General features: G+C 43.1%; 1 protein-coding gene across 1 annotated transcript; it reads left to right on the top strand.

Moving 5' to 3' along the window:
* The first annotated feature begins 86 nt into the window (after positions 1–86).
* On the top strand, positions 87–16,921 carry mcm2 (minichromosome maintenance complex component 2). Its single transcript, XM_042339643.1, has 17 exons — positions 87–176; positions 2,147–2,331; positions 4,137–4,309; positions 4,588–4,676; positions 4,862–5,036; positions 5,333–5,552; positions 6,321–6,528; positions 7,467–7,601; positions 8,576–8,767; positions 9,561–9,654; positions 10,197–10,447; positions 10,903–11,029; positions 11,582–11,694; positions 13,166–13,408; positions 13,910–14,092; positions 14,413–14,568; positions 16,419–16,921. The coding sequence occupies exons 1-17, from the start codon at positions 171–173 to the stop codon at positions 16,527–16,529; spliced, it is 2,661 nt and encodes an 886-aa protein (XP_042195577.1). The 5' UTR covers positions 87–170; the 3' UTR covers positions 16,530–16,921.
* Positions 16,922–17,418: the final 497 nt, after the last annotated feature.

Raw genomic sequence — 17,418 nt, forward strand, 5'->3', positions numbered from 1 at the left:
ACGCGCCGCTTTGAAGAGTCGGGAGCCGACGTCGCTCCGCGTCCCGCGTCGGCGCGGAGGGCCGCTGGACGTGCGCGCGCGCGTGTGACGTCGGCGGATGGTCAGGTGGGCGGTTTGGGCGCCAAAACTCGCTTTGAGGAGCCCGTCAGAGGAAGAGGAGCGCGAGCGACATGGCGGTGAGTGTCAACGTGAGGAGAAAGTCGGCGCCGGTGATACCAAACCCCTTCCCCCCCCCCCGGGGGGAGCTCGTTCGTCAGTGACTTGTTAGGCACCGGGTCGCAGGTCTCTTCCCCCCCCCTCCCGCTCTGATGGTGACCGGGCCCAGCGGCTCCCGGGGGCGGGAGGGGTGCAGTCCGGAGTACAGGGGGCCCGGCCCGGCCCCGGCTCTCAGTTCTTCCGAACAATAAGAGGCTAACGGCCCAAAGGCTGTCAGGAGGGGCACCGCTCCCCCCACTTGCTCTCTCCCTCCCTCTCCCCCTCTCTGTGTTCACTCCACTGTGTTCACTCCAGTCTCAGCCGTCGGGTCAGTTTCCCGCAAAACGCGTCGGTAAAGAACACGACACTGGAAAAGTTTCTTGACCCGACCGAGTCTCTGACAGATACTGTTATTATCATCGTCATCGCCATCACCATCGTAATCTTTGAATTTGATATCACGTCGTGGAGGCGCCTCGAAACGCTTCACAGGAATACGCTGTTCAGCGGACGGACTGTCCTGTACGTTGTGGACAAGACGCAACAGCCACGTGCACACAGCAATGTCCCACCAACAACCGTGGGGTGGGGTGGTGGGGGGGGGAGTGAGCCATTTTATTTGGGGGATTGTTGTCCAGGACACAGGAGAGAGAGAGACTCCCCTTCTCTTTTGGAACAGTGTCGTGGGATCTTTTAACATCCAACTGGAGCTCAGTGCAGCTCAGCAGAGTCCCCGGAGTCAGCCTTTCTGGGTTGGTGTATAGCACTCTCACTTGTTTGTGTCGTGGAGTCCTGTACCACAGCGGTTAGAGCACAAGCGAGAGACCCGGGATTCAGTTCCCAGGCAGGGCAAAACCTTGGGCAAGTCTCCTTACTCCACACGCCTGATAATAATCCCTCAAGAAACAAAACAATAATAGTAATAATAATCCTTGCATTTGATACAGCGCTTTTCACGTCGGGAGGACGTCCCAAAGCGCTTCACAGAACACACCGTGAAGTGAGTTAAATGTATATTTGTGGGCGAACGCGGCAGCCAATGGCGCACAGCAATGTCCCACAAACAGTCATATGGATTGAAAATGACCGATTTGTTATTGTTTTGTGTTTTGGAGGGATTATTATTAGGCTCTGTGTGGAGTAAGGAAACTTGCCCAAGGTTTCGCCCTCTGCCTGGAATTGAACTCAGGTCTCTCACTTGCAAAGCGAGTGCTCTAACCACTGAGCTACAGGACTCCACGATAATAACCAATAATAAATTGGTTACTTCAATCCACGATGTTTGTGGGACACCGCTGTGCGCAATTGACTGCTGCGTTTCACCCACAAGTATACAGTCAGTGCACTTTGCAGTATATTCTGTGAAGCGCTTTGAGACGTCTGGAAGACCAGAGAAGCGCTATATCAAATGCGAGGATTATTATAAATATGCTTACCAGAACTAATATGTATGCCCAAACTGTCCTGGTTTTGACTTTCCATCTGATATTTAAGAAATTGTACGTTGATAAAATTAGGTGAAATTTTCGATTCTGACACTTTGTAAATGTTCATTTATAAATGCCTTGTCTCTTTCCAAATACTGGTGCTAGTTTTAATTTTTAGAAAAATCACAACCCATTCTGGAGTTCACAGATTTGCTTTATTTGAAGCTTACAGTGTCTCAAATTGACTGTAACACTTCAAATTCTGCCAAATATTTGTGCATTTGATTGACTGGTCTCCTGACAGATTCATTTTTGAGTGAGATGCACAAGTTACCATCATCAAATTTCACTGCCTTTTAATGTCTGATGTATCTAACAAGAGTAATTGTCCTTTTTTTTCGAAGCATTTTATTTCAGTGTGAATGAAGGTCCTACTTGGCTCGGTAAGGATTTGTACAACGTTGCTACTTTTGGAAGCATTGCTAAAACTGCTTAATAATTCCAACTGTTCTTTGCGCTAATAGGAATCTTCTGAGTCATTCAACGTGGCTGCAAGCCCAAACCGAACCCCTCGGCGTGGCGATGCCTTGACTTCCAGTCCCGGAAGAGATCTTCCTCCGTTTGAAGATGAATCCGAAGGTTTGCTTGGAACGGATGTGCTAGTTGAGGAAGAGGAAGGCGAGGATCTGATGGGTGATGCGATGGAAGAGTGAGTAAATAATAAGACGTTGTAAAAATCTGGGAACGTTATACACATCTTTTGCAGCAAGCAAGGAAACTTTTATTTTGGAGGTTGGGTACCAGACAGATTTTTGTATTCAGGATATTTTTGAGCAACTGGGCTAAATGTTGTGTTTAGTGGAGGGAGGCCTTGTAACTATTATTGAAATTGTGGAAAGTAGCAGTTTATCAAGACAGACGCACAAGTTGTGTTTTTGAAACAATGTCGGTGTCTCTGCTGAGAAATAATAGAAAGTATACCTTTGAGATGTCTCCTCTATAGTTCTTTGAGATGTTTAGTTTGTGTGGAAGACATTATATAAATTTAGGTGGTCTGTTTCCATTCAGTGGTTGATCTCTTCAGTAGCCAAATAGTAAGTTGCTCCGGCAGGGGACAGGATAGTCGCATCCTTGATTGTAATAGAAATTAATACACACAGCCTTGGATTCTCTATCTTGATGTCTAAATATTTGGGAAAGGAAGAAGTGTGTTGTCTTTATTGGGAGCTCTGAGCATTTCTGTAGCTCCGAGTAAAGTGTCCATAGATGTAGCAGCAGCCAGTAATCATGATAAAACAAGCAGTGAGGAAAATGTTCATCAAAACCATCTTTCTCTGAAGCCTCCAAATCACCACAATTCCCAACCAAATTACTGTTGCTACAAATTACGATAGGAAAGCAGCTGCGAAGAAGGTGGCAGCTGCAATTCGGTAATTTCTGGCAAATGTCCTCTTTCAGCCTTGCTGCTTTGAGTCGCGCACATTACAATGTTTTTCTTTCCTGCACCCGGAGCAATTTGTTACTATTCAGTCAACTGAATCAGGCCTAATTACCTCATAATAAATTCTGTTTGACCTCACAGAGGTCTGTATCCAAACCGCACTATGTTTGAACAATACAAATTTAATATTGTCAGAGGATGATGGTGGTTACTACAGCAACATCACACTCCATGTGAAATTAATCAGCTCCAAACATATTATTGCTGACTGCATTTCCCATGGAAAATCCTTTCACCTCAGTAAATTCTGCAAATCTTTGGCATTAAAATATTAATTGAATGAAAATCTCTCGTATGTAAAATTAATTATGTAGAATTACATACGGCGTGAGAGCACGGTAATGGGTCATTCAGCCTAAGTAGTCCATACTAGGGTTTATATTGTACATGATCCTTCACCCTTCCTAATTTCCTATCCTACTATTTCCTTCTCCCTTATGTAATTCAGTTTGTTTCATCAAGGAGGTAAAAGCACCTTCAGAAACATAGAAACAGGAGTAAGCCATTCAGCCTCTCGAACCTGTTCCGCCATTCTATAAGATCTGGCTGATCTGTACCTCAACTGAGATTATCCACCATTGTTCCAGTTTCCTTGATACACCTGACCTAACAAACATCCTCATAACAGAGATTTGCATATATAGGCCAAATGGCTGTAAAATTTTCTACGTTAATTCACAAAAATCCACATTCTGTGTAAAATAAACAGCTTGGAATATTTGGAAATGAAAACAGAAAATATTTATTTCACAGACAAACCAGCAGCCAGTCTGCTTCGTAAAGTCCCATGATCAATACAGTTAATTGAACTTGGATGAGAAGGTAATGTAAGACAAGATAACAGAGAACTGCACGTTTCTTTGAAGTTGCAATATCTATCTGAATCATAATTGAAAATATAGATGGGAGAGGAGATCCAAGGGGAATTTTTTTTCTCAGAAGATAAATTATGAAACCAGTTTGCACTTGTTCGCTGTTTGTCTAATTGATGATATGTTTCTTCTGACCTATAGTGACTACCGTGCTATTCCTGAGCTGGACTTGTATGAGCGCGAGGGTCTCGATGATGACGAGGATCTGCAGGAGATGACCGCAAGCCAGCGAGCAGAAGCTGAAAGAGAGATGCAACAGAGGGACCGCGCAGAGGATCTACGGCAGGGCCGGATGAGGATTGATCTGCTTTATGGTGCGTCCCTTACACGTTTGTGCTGATTTGTGCATTTTGTAAGGGTCTGACTTGGAATCTTCCATTAAACATTGTGGAACGAAAAGCAGTTTAAATATGAAATAAGTATGATTAAATACGTAAGTGCGGGTGTATTCAGCCGAGTCATGTAGAGTGGGGAGAGAAATGATTTAAATAGAGATTCTTTTCCTGCCGAGAGTAAAATTATAAATATTTTGTAACTGGAAACAAGACATAGTTCTATCACTGGAGATGGTGACGGTGATCTTTTATTGCAGATAGTGATGAGGAAGAAGAACGTCCTGGAAAGAAACGTCCGCGTTTGGCAGATCCAACAGCAGTCGGAGACGCTGATGAAGATGATGATGTGAGTACAAGGTTGTTATTATTTACAAATGTGTTTCAGGTGGTGGCTATGAGGCGTGTTGCATATGATGCGACATTAGGACTGTCTTTCAGATCATTTCCAGTAAAATGGAAATGTGATCGCTGGTGTTTTCTGAAGCTGCCCCAAAGAAGTTTTGCAACTTACACTCTCTTTCTCTTCTACAGATGATTGAAAGCATTGAAAACCTGGAGGACATGAAGGGTCACTCCGTCAGGGAGTGGGTTTCCATGGCAGCGCCCAGGCTGGAAATCTACCACCGTTTCAAGAACTTCCTAAGGACCCACGTGGATGAGCATGGACACAACGTGTTCAAGGAAAAGATAAGCGACATGTGTAAAGGTGAGTAGTACCAGAGCATGCTAGTTGATGTTGGCCTCACTCCTTGTCCTTGGAACCTCCATATGTAATCAAGATCTTGCCAGGCAATGGTTAGGGAGCGTGCGATCCTATGTCCTACAACCTCCCTCCGCACCATAGTATTAGGTAACTCTTGCCAACCTAAATGGTTACATAGTGCTGAGAGAAATTGAAGAGCTCTGTCTGCCAGCCCCACCCTCGCGCTAGTGCGATTTTAGGAGTTGAGGTCTGTTCAGCTGCTGCTGCCCAGAGTAACAGACAACCTATTGCACTTGCAGAAAACAGGGAAAGTCTGGTGGTAAATTACGAGGATCTGGCTGCCCGGGAGCATGTGCTTGCTTACTTCCTGCCTGAGGCACCGGCAGAAATGCTCAAGATATTTGATGAAGCTGCCAAAGACGTGGTTCTCTCCATGTACCCAAAGTACGACCGAATCGCAAAGGAGATCCATGTTAGAATTTCCAGTCTCCCTCTGGTAGAGGAGCTCCGCTCGTTGAGGTACAGTACCTGATATTCAAGTATTCCCAATTCGGGTGTATCATGGCAGATGTACGACGATGTTCTTTAACCTCACTCTCAACAGGATGAATTTTTCACTGTCCTCACTGGTCACTCTTTAATGTCATCGTCTGCTTGCCTCAATTCTGAACATTTTTTTTCACACCTACAGAAGAGAGCAAGCTTATCACATCAACCAGGGTTTATCGCAATTACCTCGACAGTAAGAGGACCTGAGTTAGATTCCCGGGTGGGGTGAAACCCTGGGCAAGTTTCCTTAACCCACACGCCTCTGTTTACCTAGTAATAATTAGGAACTTGGTTGTTAGTCGATTGGCAGATCAGTTTCCGGAGGTAATAATGCCCCCCCACCCCAAAAAAAAATAATAATAACTGGAGGCAGGGCCCAAATAGTCGTGGTCACTCATTCCACGACCGTTTGTAGGACGCTGCTGTGTACAATTGGCTGCCACATTTTGCCCACAAAATACACAGTCAATGCGCTTTACAGTATAATCATGTGAAGCACTTTCAGCGTCTCAACAATGTGATAAGGCGCTATATCAAATGCAAGGATTATTATTGTTGATTAACCCACTTTGCTGTACACAGACGACACAGGGATGGAATATTTCATTTTGAATTGAAAGCCTGGTATAGTGTGACAGGAATGCTGTGAGTGAGCGATCGATCTATCTATCTAGCTATAATAATAATGATCCTTTCATTTGATATTGCGCCTTATCGCATCTTAATCTTCCGTTGCAGGCAGCTTCACTTGAATCAGCTGATCCGGACGAGTGGCGTGGTCACAAGCTGTACGGGCGTCCTACCCCAGCTCAGCATGGTCAAGTACAACTGTAACAAATGTAATTTCATCCTGGGGCCTTTCTTCCAGTCCCAGAATCAGGAGGTGAAGCCGGGCTCCTGCCCTGAGTGCCAATCAATGGGGCCTTTCGAAATCAACATGGAGGAGGTAAATTGATGGAGGCTTAGGTTTTGTGTGCAGCAGTTGTCAGTCTGATGAATTGCAACCTTCAACAACCTGCCAATTCCATTGACTACATTGGCCTCTTGAGGATCCAGATAAGAAATAAAACCCTACTGTTACTTATTAAAAACTGCTACCATATTTCCCGAGGTGAAATTCGTCATGATCTTAGCCTTAATATTGTCTTAAAATTTGATACTGCAGAGAATTTAGGAAATTCAGTCTTAAATTCTGTTTGTTTTTGGAAGTATGGAGACCGGGATCCTAATCAGATCTGTGAGTTTGGGAATTTTCAAAAATACTGTACAATCTCGACGCCTGATAATAATCTCTCAAAGAAAGTTGGTCATTTCAATCCACGACTGTTTGTGAGACGCTGCTGTGCGCGATTGGCTGCCGCATTTCGCCCACAAATATACAGTCAATTCGCTTTACGGTCTATTCTGTGAAGCACTTTGAGACATCTAGAAGACGTCCAGTGCTATATCAAATGCAAAGGTTATTATTATTATTTTGCAGTGGTTGTATAGTCTTAACTATAAAGGATTTTAGGTCTCTGGTGGCTGGGTTATGCAGTGGCACTTCCGATTGTAAACAGCCAGAAGATCCGAGGTTCGATGTCCCGTCTGTGGAGAGTTGGCTAATTTTAGCTGAGGAGTCACAATTAGCCTCGTACTGTCTTGCCTTACAACCTTACATTGATTAACACTGATCACTTGCTTTCTAAGCGATGCCTTTTATTAAGATTTAATCAGTACAGAGTTTTGGTTGTGTGTTGATATCAGTTTCTAAAATATTGGTGATAGTGCAGCAAAACATATGTGCTTTTTCTGTTTTGACTCCATCGCAAAAATGGCTCTGGTTCAGCCTGAATGAGTTTTTTTGCTGAAGAGGTGTTTACAAACCTATCTGCTCCCTTTCAGACTGTGTACCAGAATTACCAAAGGATCACCATTCAGGAGAGTCCAGGGAAAGTTGCAGCTGGGAGGCTTCCACGCTCAAAAGATGCAATCCTCCTTGCAGACCTCGTGGATAGCTGTAAGCCGGGTGATGATATCGTAAGTAACCTTCAGGAAACTCATCAAATCAGCTGAAGCCAATTTGGTTTCATCTAAGGAACTTTGGCATATGGGAATATTTATGTTTATAAAAATGGTTGAATACTTAGTTTAAAAAAAGCTTCATCTGTAATTACTCAGAAGCTGTGTAGTTTGTGGAGATGAATATTTCAAGGATAAGTATATGGTATTATCATTACAGTATGGTAATATATGCTATATTGTGTATTGATTCTCCTTACACAAATTATAATTTGGTCACTCAATCCATGACTGTGCAATTGGCTGCTGAGTTTTGCTCAAAAAATATAGTCAATGAACTTTACAGTATGTTCTGTGAAGCGCTTTGAGATGTCTTGAAGGCGTGATGAAGCACTATATTAACTGCAAGGATTATTATTAACATCATCCTTTCAAAATATTCAACCTACTATCCTCTTATTACACCAACAAGCCAATGAACCCCCAGTTTACCGGAATCTGGAATTCGCAGACTTGCTTGAAATCTAATGACATTGTTTTTAATTCTGCCTGTGCACATTAGATTCCTACAGGCCCAAGTGCCGTAAAGCACGTCCCCATCTCAGTATCCGTGCTGACCTTCACAGCATCTCCGACCATACAAAACATTCCCAGCAATGCATTGTAATGTTGGTTAAGACTATGTAAATTCAAGTCTCGATGTGGGGTTTGAACCTACACTCTTCTGACTCAGAGTTGTGTGAGTGCTGCCAATGGAGCCACTAATACAGCCACTAATACAATCTTACTGATGCAAGACATCACCTCAAATCTGGAGTGATCACTTGCTTTGCAGCAAGCTCAAACTCCTAATTCTATAAATGGTTTGTTTTTCCAGTGCATCTGGACCGGTGTTAAAATTGCCACTGAGTGTGATTTAGTGAGATTACTGTAAACAATCGACAGGGAATTGCAGCTGTAAACAAGTGATCTAATTTGTGCTCTTGTTGCAGGAACTCACTGGCGTCTATCACAATAACTATGACGGTTCACTCAACACTGCGAATGGCTTTCCTGTCTTTGCCACGGTGATCATGGCGAATCACATCACAAAGAAAGACAATAAATTGGCTGTGGGTGAACTCACCGATGAAGACATCAAGACTATTGTTAGTCTTTCCAAAGACGAGAGGTTAGGAGAAAAGGTGAGTACGTGCTATAAAGTAGTGGATTTGGGTGTTGCAGGAAAGCAATCCAGAGAGAGTGCCATTTATCCTGCAATGATACACTGGTATATTATTCACTTCAGTAAACATTTTTAAACAATTTCTCACTCCTACACAATCTTGCTCTTTACTGTTTTGGTTACGAATGAGGAATTAACGTTTATGTGTCGCATCTTGCCAAGTCTATTATGAAAGAACTTAGGTTTGAATATTCCTGGTTTCAAGAAAGTACAAGGTACGAGGGGAACCTAGACTATCAAAGTGTGACTTGCTACTTGCGGTGGGTTTTGGTGTATGAAAAAATATTTATGATGAGACTTGTGTACAACAGATCTTTTAGATTATTGCTTAATATTAGACTTGCCTGTATCCGATTTTAATTGGTAAAGATGGTATTTTCCAATTTTCTCCAAATCAAGAGAAATGAATTCTCATTGTTAAACATCATTTTTAATAATATTGAATTACTGTGGTCGAAAAATTGCTTAAAATCCAAACAAAATAAGTATGGATATTATCTGTCGACAAATCGTCAACTATATTTAATATTTCCAGGAATGGTAAATAAGTGTGTACATACTAGAGACGTTGGCAAGGAATGTGGTGTCAGGTTATATGCATGGTTACAATTCTTGTGCTCTTTAATTCTTTGTGTCCGATGTCCTGGCAGGTTCTGTGGTATTGCAATGATAGAAAGTTTTGAGGAAAATGTTGCAATCGGCTTTTGAAATGGACTTATTAGTTCTGACATCTGTGCCTTGTATCTCTGTAGATCTTTGCTAGCATTGCACCTTCTATATATGGCCATGAGGACATTAAAAGGGGTCTTGCTTTGGCACTGTTCGGAGGTGAAGCCAAAAACCCAGGTAGGTCCATCTGTTGGATATTATTGAATGATTAATTCAGATCAGAATAAGTTCAGTCAGTCATTGACAGCTTTTCTTTTTAAACGACTTGCTCCTGATCTCTTAGTGACTGACCAGATATTATCATTTCAAGGTGAATTTTCTTTTTTGTGCACCCTCTCGCATTAGCGCCCCTACCCGCATTGGCCTCCAAAACGTACGCTCCTTTTCAAAGCGCTTCAGACACTACCCCATGCAATGGCTGCTATATAAATTCAGGTTGCTGGTGTGTGTGTGTTTCTCATCTCTCGGTCTTTCTCTCGCTGTCTAAGAAGAGGTGAAGGGCACTTAGGTTGTTCTCATCAATGTTAGCAAAGTGCCAGTGCTGATTAAGCCTGTGAACAGGGTCCACGGTGTCGTGCCTGGCAAAGGAATATCAAAATTGAGCCTGTGTCGATGTCTTTCTTTACTGTTTCGGTTACAAATGAGGATTTAACCTTTGTGTGTTGCATCTTGCCAAGTCTATTACGAAAGAACTTAGGTTTGAATATTCCTGGTTCCAGGTGGAAAGCACAAGGTGCGAGGGGACATCAACGTCCTGCTATGTGGTGACCCGGGCACAGCCAAATCTCAATTTCTGAAATACGTGGAAAAAGTTTCCAGTCGAGCTGTGTTCACTACTGGCCAGGGAGCGTCAGCCGTGGGTCTGACTGCTTACGTGCAGAGGAACCCAGTCAGTAAGGAATGGACTCTGGAGGCCGGAGCTCTGGTGTTGGCAGACAGAGGAGTGTGTCTCATCGATGAGTTTGACAAGGTAAGAAAAGGCAAATTTGTTGACTGTCCCTTTCGCCTCTGGAGTAGGAGGTTCTGGATTCAAGCTCCAGATCAGGACTTTGAGCTCATGGTCTAGACTGATACTCTGATACAGTGGGGGTGGGCTTTGCGTTGTCAAAGGCCCTTTGTATGAGGCACATTAAACCGAGAACCTATCTTACCTATTCAGATGAATATTTAAAGTGACCCTATTCAAATAGATAACAGACTTTTTTTTAACAATGCTCCAGATAAAATTGTTCAACCATTTTATGGCTCTTCATATCTGTATGTGGGAAATTGCTGTTTAAAAATTGGCTCCATTGTTCTCCTACAAATAGAGTTACCACACTTTAACCTTGTAAAACACTTTGATATGATCTTGGTGTTCTAGGCACTTTATCATGTGTAAGAATTAGTACTATTTTAATTAATAAAAGACTTATTATTTGACAGATGAACGACCAGGACAGGACCAGCATTCATGAAGCGATGGAACAGCAGAGCATCTCTATCTCCAAGGCAGGCATTGTCACCTCTCTTCAGGCCCGATGTACAATCATCTCTGCTGCCAATCCCATAGGTGAGGAGCAGTAATGGCTTTGGAGCGAGACATGCTTTCTGCTTTGAGTCCTTTTCTTCGATATGCATCTATTTTTAACTGCTTTATTAGGCCACTCTGAGAAACGACAAGATTGCTTCGAGCAACCTCTGCTACCTTCTGGTCCTTTCACAACATGAATCAGTCTGACAGCAGAGGGCGTTGCAAGGAAATTTGACTTGTTTTTAAATGATATTATCCAAAGAACTAAAAAAATATTCTTGAATAATATCGCACATCACTTACAGTAACATGATCTGTATAAAATTGTGACAATTAACCTATTATGGTAAAGTATTTAGGGTTTAGCAGGTTCTAGTGAATCGCAAGATTTAAAATAATAGTTTTGTCACTAATGATAGCAGAACCTGGTTTTAAGACTGTTTCGTGGATTTGCTGAATCTTTAGTGTACAAGGAGATGCCTATCTAGTCGCACGTTCTTGCTTATTCCCCATGACCTATGTTCTTTTTCAAGCATATACCTAATTTTCTTTTAAAATAGTTTATCGATCAGGATTTCTCTCTTTGTTTAGGAGGACGCTATGATCCTTCTTTGACCTTCGCTGACAATGTGGACCTGTCTGAGCCAATCTTGTCCAGATTTGATATCCTGTGTGTTGTCAGAGACACCATTGACCCTGTTCAGGTAAGAATTGGTCTCCAGTTAAATTCCAACCCCATTTACAAGAAAGGTCCACTGGTTATGAATTTTCTTCTTTATTTCATGGCCCTAATCACCTTGCATGATTATTTATTTCATGGCAATCCTTATTGGCTCCAGTCAACGCCATCACACCTCAGGCGCTGACAGCATTACCATTCATGGATGCACACTCCACCTAACTAAGCCAGTCCAGAACCGTGACGTCATGTTTGACGCTCAACTATCTTTTCTACCCCACATCCGTGCCTTGACCAGCTCTGCCTTCCCCCACCTCCACAACATCGCCTGGCTCCGCCACTGTCGCACAGCGCAGGCTGACGAAACCCTCATACACGCATTCATAACATCAAGGCTTGACTATACAAACTCCCTGTTTGTCGGTCTCCCCAACTCCTCCCTCCATAGGCTGCAGATCATCCAGAACTCTGCAGCCCGTGTCTCCACCGCATTCGGCTCTGTGACCCTTTCACCTCCATCCTCACCTGACTCCACTGGCTTCCCATCACACAGAGGATACAGTTCAAGATCCTGGTCCTCACCTTCAGAGTCCTCCATTGCCTTGCTCCCCACTATCTCTACGAGCTCCTAACATTCTGCCCGCTCCCTCCACTCAGCAGCCTCTGGCTTGCTTCAATTTGCCCGCCCCATCATTGACGGGCGGACATCTGCCATTCTGTTCCCACCCTCTAGAACTCCATCCTGCAGACCCTCCGCCTCTCCCCTCCCTTGCCTCCTTCAAGACCCATCTTGAGAACATCCTCTTCAACGGTGCTTTCAATCACCCTGCTTCCCCTCCACAACAACAACAACAACAAGATTCCATTTATAAAGCGCCTTTCACGTCAGGAGGACGTCCTCCAGCCTCCCCAATCCAGACCCCAGCTCGGGTCCGAAACACTGACTGTCCAGGATGTCCTCCCGACGTGAAAGATGCTTTACAAATGTAATTTTGTTGTTGTTGTGTTACACTGGACTATCGATTTCCCTGGTTTGATTCAAGGTCTGTGTCATGTTTCATCACCTTCAGCGCAGGAGAGGGCAGGCGATGAAAAGAATTGTTTGATCCCATTATAACACAATGATTTAGGGGGCCGTAAAGCAAGACCCTGTTTATAACACAGCACGTTATTGTACAGCCACTCGTCAGGTCACTATAGTGTCACTGACCCCCATTCCACATGCAGGGAGCCATCGTGGAATGATGTAGCATTGAGTCATTAAGCATTGCTGGGAGGCAGGCAATCAGCATCGGAAGTCTAAAGTACATAGCACTTCAGAGGACTGTGGTTTCACAGTATTCCCACATTATCTCCAAACCCATGGTATATTGAATCTCACTGGACTCACTGTATATAGTTGGTCGATTGAATGCTATTTCACTGTTGGTTTTAATTTAAAGTGCTGGTTTGATTGATCAGTAATAGTTGTTTCTGTGTGTAAATGTTTCGAATAGGATGAAATGCTGGCCCGGTTTGTAGTGGGCAGCCACATCAAACACCATCCAAGCAACAAAGACACAGCTAGTGGAGCAGAAAATGAACAGCATTTGCCAAATACATACGGCGTGGATCCCATTCCACAGGAGCTGCTGAAGAAATACATTACCTACGCTAAAGAGAAAGTCCACCCCAAGCTCAACCAGATGGACCAGGACAAAGTTGCCAGAATGTACAGTGACCTCCGGAAGGAGTCCATGGTGAGAGCAGATTTCAGTTACTAGACTTGAGGTTTTGAAGTTGAAAAAGACTCAGTGGACACCAAGCATTCAGTAAAAATAATCGTTCTAGCTACAATTTCAAGTCTTTTGTGTTCCAGTGTAATGTGCTGTTGTGCATTTTAGTTTCCTTTCCTTCGATTGGGATGAACCTTTTAAAGAGCAGCACTGCTCATTAAAGGCTAACCTGGAGTAAATGTTTAACACTGAATTTGAGGGCTTTCCATTGAAAGAGAGACTGAAGAGATTGCAAGTCATGTTATGTTTTCTATTAACTTTCCTGCTCTGATTCACTGGTAGTGATGCAGAATTTGTCCTGTTGGTGGCTTATTGAGTAAAATTGAGGATCCAATGCACTTTATAATCAGGTCTAAGCATCAGGATTGCATATTTGATCTACTGCCCCACGCATTTCCTTGATGTTAATTTTCAAATGGGTCTCTCTGTGTAAAAGCCTAAAAAAAAACCTTTACATCTCTGCAGGCTACGGGCAGCATCCCCATCACTGTGCGGCACATAGAGTCAATGATTCGAATGGCTGAGGCTCACGCTCGCATCCACCTGAGGGACTATGTAGTGGAGGACGATGTCAACATGGCCATTCGGGTGATGCTGGAGAGCTTCATCGACACACAGAAGTTCAGCGTCATGAGGAGCATGAGGAAGGTGAGGTGCAGAGACTGTTCCTCTTTGTTGCTCCTGAGGAGCAGCGAGGCTGAAAATAATATTTTTTTTAAAAAAAAGGGAAATCAGCCTTGGTTTCTGCTTCTGATCGCTCTGTAGTGTATTGTAGGTTTGATTGAAGACGCATCAGGCTTAGTTTTTGTTGGATAAACCTCTTGATGTTGATGTTGAGGCTATCAAGTGACAAATGAACATGTGGTGTGGCCAATGCTGAGCGCCTGGACCCTACCGTTATATAGTATTAAGGAGGGATTGTTTTATATTAAAGAGCAGTTTGTAACCCTTGTGTTTATGCCCTCTAGACCTTTTCACGGTACTTGTCATTCAAACGAGACAACAATGAGCTTCTGCTCTTCATTCTGAAGCAGTTGGTGGCAGAGCAGTCAACATACCAGCGGAACCGGTACGGAGCACAACAAGATAGCATTGAGGTGCCAGAAAAGGACATGGTGGAAAAGGTAAAGGCTTCGAAGTGTTCTCAATATCAAACAGATCTATTAAGAGTCCCCCGTGCTTTAGATTTTTATCTGATTCTTAAAAATTAATCCTTTTGCTGAGATTGAAGGATTTGAATCAAGGAGCCCTCTTCAAATCCAGTGGGCTGGCCAGTCAGTGCTACCTCTGGGCACAGTAGATGAGTAGATGTGTTGGGAGTGCTGACACTGTAGAACTGTACTGTACTGGTCAGATTATTTCCTGCAATGCTGATCTAGGCTGAATTGTAATGGGCTTCAATTTACTTTTAATATTGGTGTTGCTAACTGTGATTTAAACACTGCTCTCCCCCCCCCCCCACACCCACCACCACCACCTTTGAGTCAGTAGATCCCAAGTAACGTCCAATAGGTTTTAGTTTGATAAATAGTTTAGTTCTCATTAGTACTTTCAATATACTGTAAAATGGCAGTGGCGGTTGAGGGCCATAATAGACTTCTTAATCAGTGGATTTGGGGCAGAGACAGAATGGATGATTAAAAGTGTCATTCCAATTTAATGTGCATCTGTGGTCTTGATAGGGATGGACTTGACCCAGATCACTGCTGTACGGGTTGGGATCCAACCTAGGTGACAGCTGTCACCAATAGTCCATCTGGTATCTGGGCTCAGAACTGAGGTTGTTTGACTGAAGCAGGTGGTGAGAGGGTTTTTAGTGACTCGGGCATTAGATTAGGAAGTAGTCGTTTGCTGTAAAATCGTACTGCTCATTGATTTAGGGTATATTTGTGTGTCAATGATGCTTGATGTTTTTTGAAATTTGCCTGGTTGCTCAGTATCATACAGACATTTTAAATGTTGAGTAAGAATACAGCCAAAACTGCAGGTAGAGGGAGCGGAACCCATCACAGCGTAAGATGGAAGCAAAGCCCACAAGGGGGAAGACTTGACACTAGCATTCTCGTGACCACCATTTGTGTGTAGAATGAACGTGACAATTTCAGGAATTTTGATCCCAGTTTGAGTGTGTTCTGTCAGTCCTCTTTACTGGATTTTTGTATTTGCCTCCCCCCTCCATTGTCTCCTTCAAGACCCTCCTCTTCCACCGTGCATCACCCAGCTTCTCCGACCCTCCGCCCTCCCCAATCTCGGGTCCGAAACTCTTAACTATCCAGCGCCTTGGGACGTCCTCCCAACGTGAGGCCATTGCTCAGTCCTGAGCACTCTTACGTTCCAATGTTAGATCAGCAGAAATCGTAGGCAGTTTATAGCACAAGTGCATTCAACTCATTTTGTCTGTGTCCGTGTTAGTGCTATAATAATAATAATCCTTGCATTTGGTATGCCTTATCGTATGGTTGAGACGTCCCAAAGCGCTTCACAGAATATACTGTAAAGTGAACTGATTATATTTTGTGGACAAAACAGCAGTGTATTGAGTGAACAAATTATTTTTTTATTTTTGTCAAAAGGGATTTATTACCCCGGAAAGGCTTCATGGGATATACTGTAAAGTGGGTTGACTGTGTATTTTGTGGAAAGATTTGACTTGAAAATCTCTAGCCCTTTCGTAGGAGCCAGGCCACCACTTTTCCTCTTTCCCTCTATTTTCCCAGTGGAGTCATCTCATCTCTTTCTCCCTCGCCATTTAATATATTTCCTTATTTATATTCTGGACTCAGCTTCAATAGCCATTTGTGCTTATGGTTTTCCACATTGTGTGTGTGTGTGTGTGTGCGCGCGCAAGATAAATCTATCTTTTTAAAAATACTTTTGGTGACAATCCCTGGTTTACAATTTGTCCATTTCCTTTCATCAAGTGTTTATTTGAAGCGTTTCCCCCAGGGTGCTGACTGCGGCTTCTTATTTCTAGGCTCGTCAGATCAACATTCACAACCTGTCGGCATTCTATGAGAGCGATCTCTTCAGAATCAATAAGTTCACTCACGATGTGAAGAAAAAACTAATTTTACAGCAGTTCTAATAGAATTGTGTGAGAGGTGACTGGCACAAGGTGGAAAAAGATGGTATTAAGTGTTTATGGATGTTACAGGGGGGATTCTGCGTGAGTGTTATGGGAGGAGGGGGAAGGGAATTCTGTTTGAGTGTAATGGAATGGAAGGAAATCAGTGAATGTGTTTCTGGATGTTATGGGAATGTATGTATTGCCAATCTTGTGCTGAACATTTTGTCTCAATGTAGTTTTTTTGTAATAAGACTGTTTATCCTGATACCAGCAAACATCACATTAATCAGCAAATGCTCTTTTTTTGGACTCTGCCAGGGGCATCGATAATCCAAATCTTTGTGTAAATTACCTAATTCTTAGTGCTTCTATTATAATACATGTCAATAAAGATGTGTTTTTTGCAAGAACATTTTTTTCTTTTTGTTTTCAAGCTGTTCTAGAAATTGCCAAATTACTTCAGTTTAAGATTACATTTTCATTTCTGGCGGGTCTGGGGGGTGTGGGGAAGAGAAATGAAACTGCTTCCAAATGAGAGGACATGATGGAAAAATGAGAATGATTTTGAGGGGGAGTTTGTCTTATGGTTCTGAAGATGACGAGGGACAGGTCGCAGCTTAGTAATGTGAACACACTTTGACATTGCACCTGATGTATCCCAAAGCCAGTATGTTGGATGATATTTAGTACAGTGTAAGTATTATAATTGTTATCAGCTGTAGCCTGAACATAGAAAAGGCTGAAGCTTTTGAAGAACATTTGAAGTGGTGCTTGAAAACACAAAGTGACATCTGTAAGAACAATGTTGTTGCAGTCTTGAGTGCATCCCTTAAAAGGTTTATTGATTATTTTGGGACAGGCCTGGAACAAGGTGGTTCTGTGTCTGCTGGCAGAGCAGACAAACTGC

Source organism: Callorhinchus milii, unplaced genomic scaffold, assembly GCF_018977255.1.
Source record: "Callorhinchus milii isolate IMCB2004 unplaced genomic scaffold, IMCB_Cmil_1.0 Scaffold12, whole genome shotgun sequence".
Classification (NCBI taxonomy): Eukaryota; Metazoa; Chordata; class Chondrichthyes; order Chimaeriformes; family Callorhinchidae; genus Callorhinchus; species Callorhinchus milii.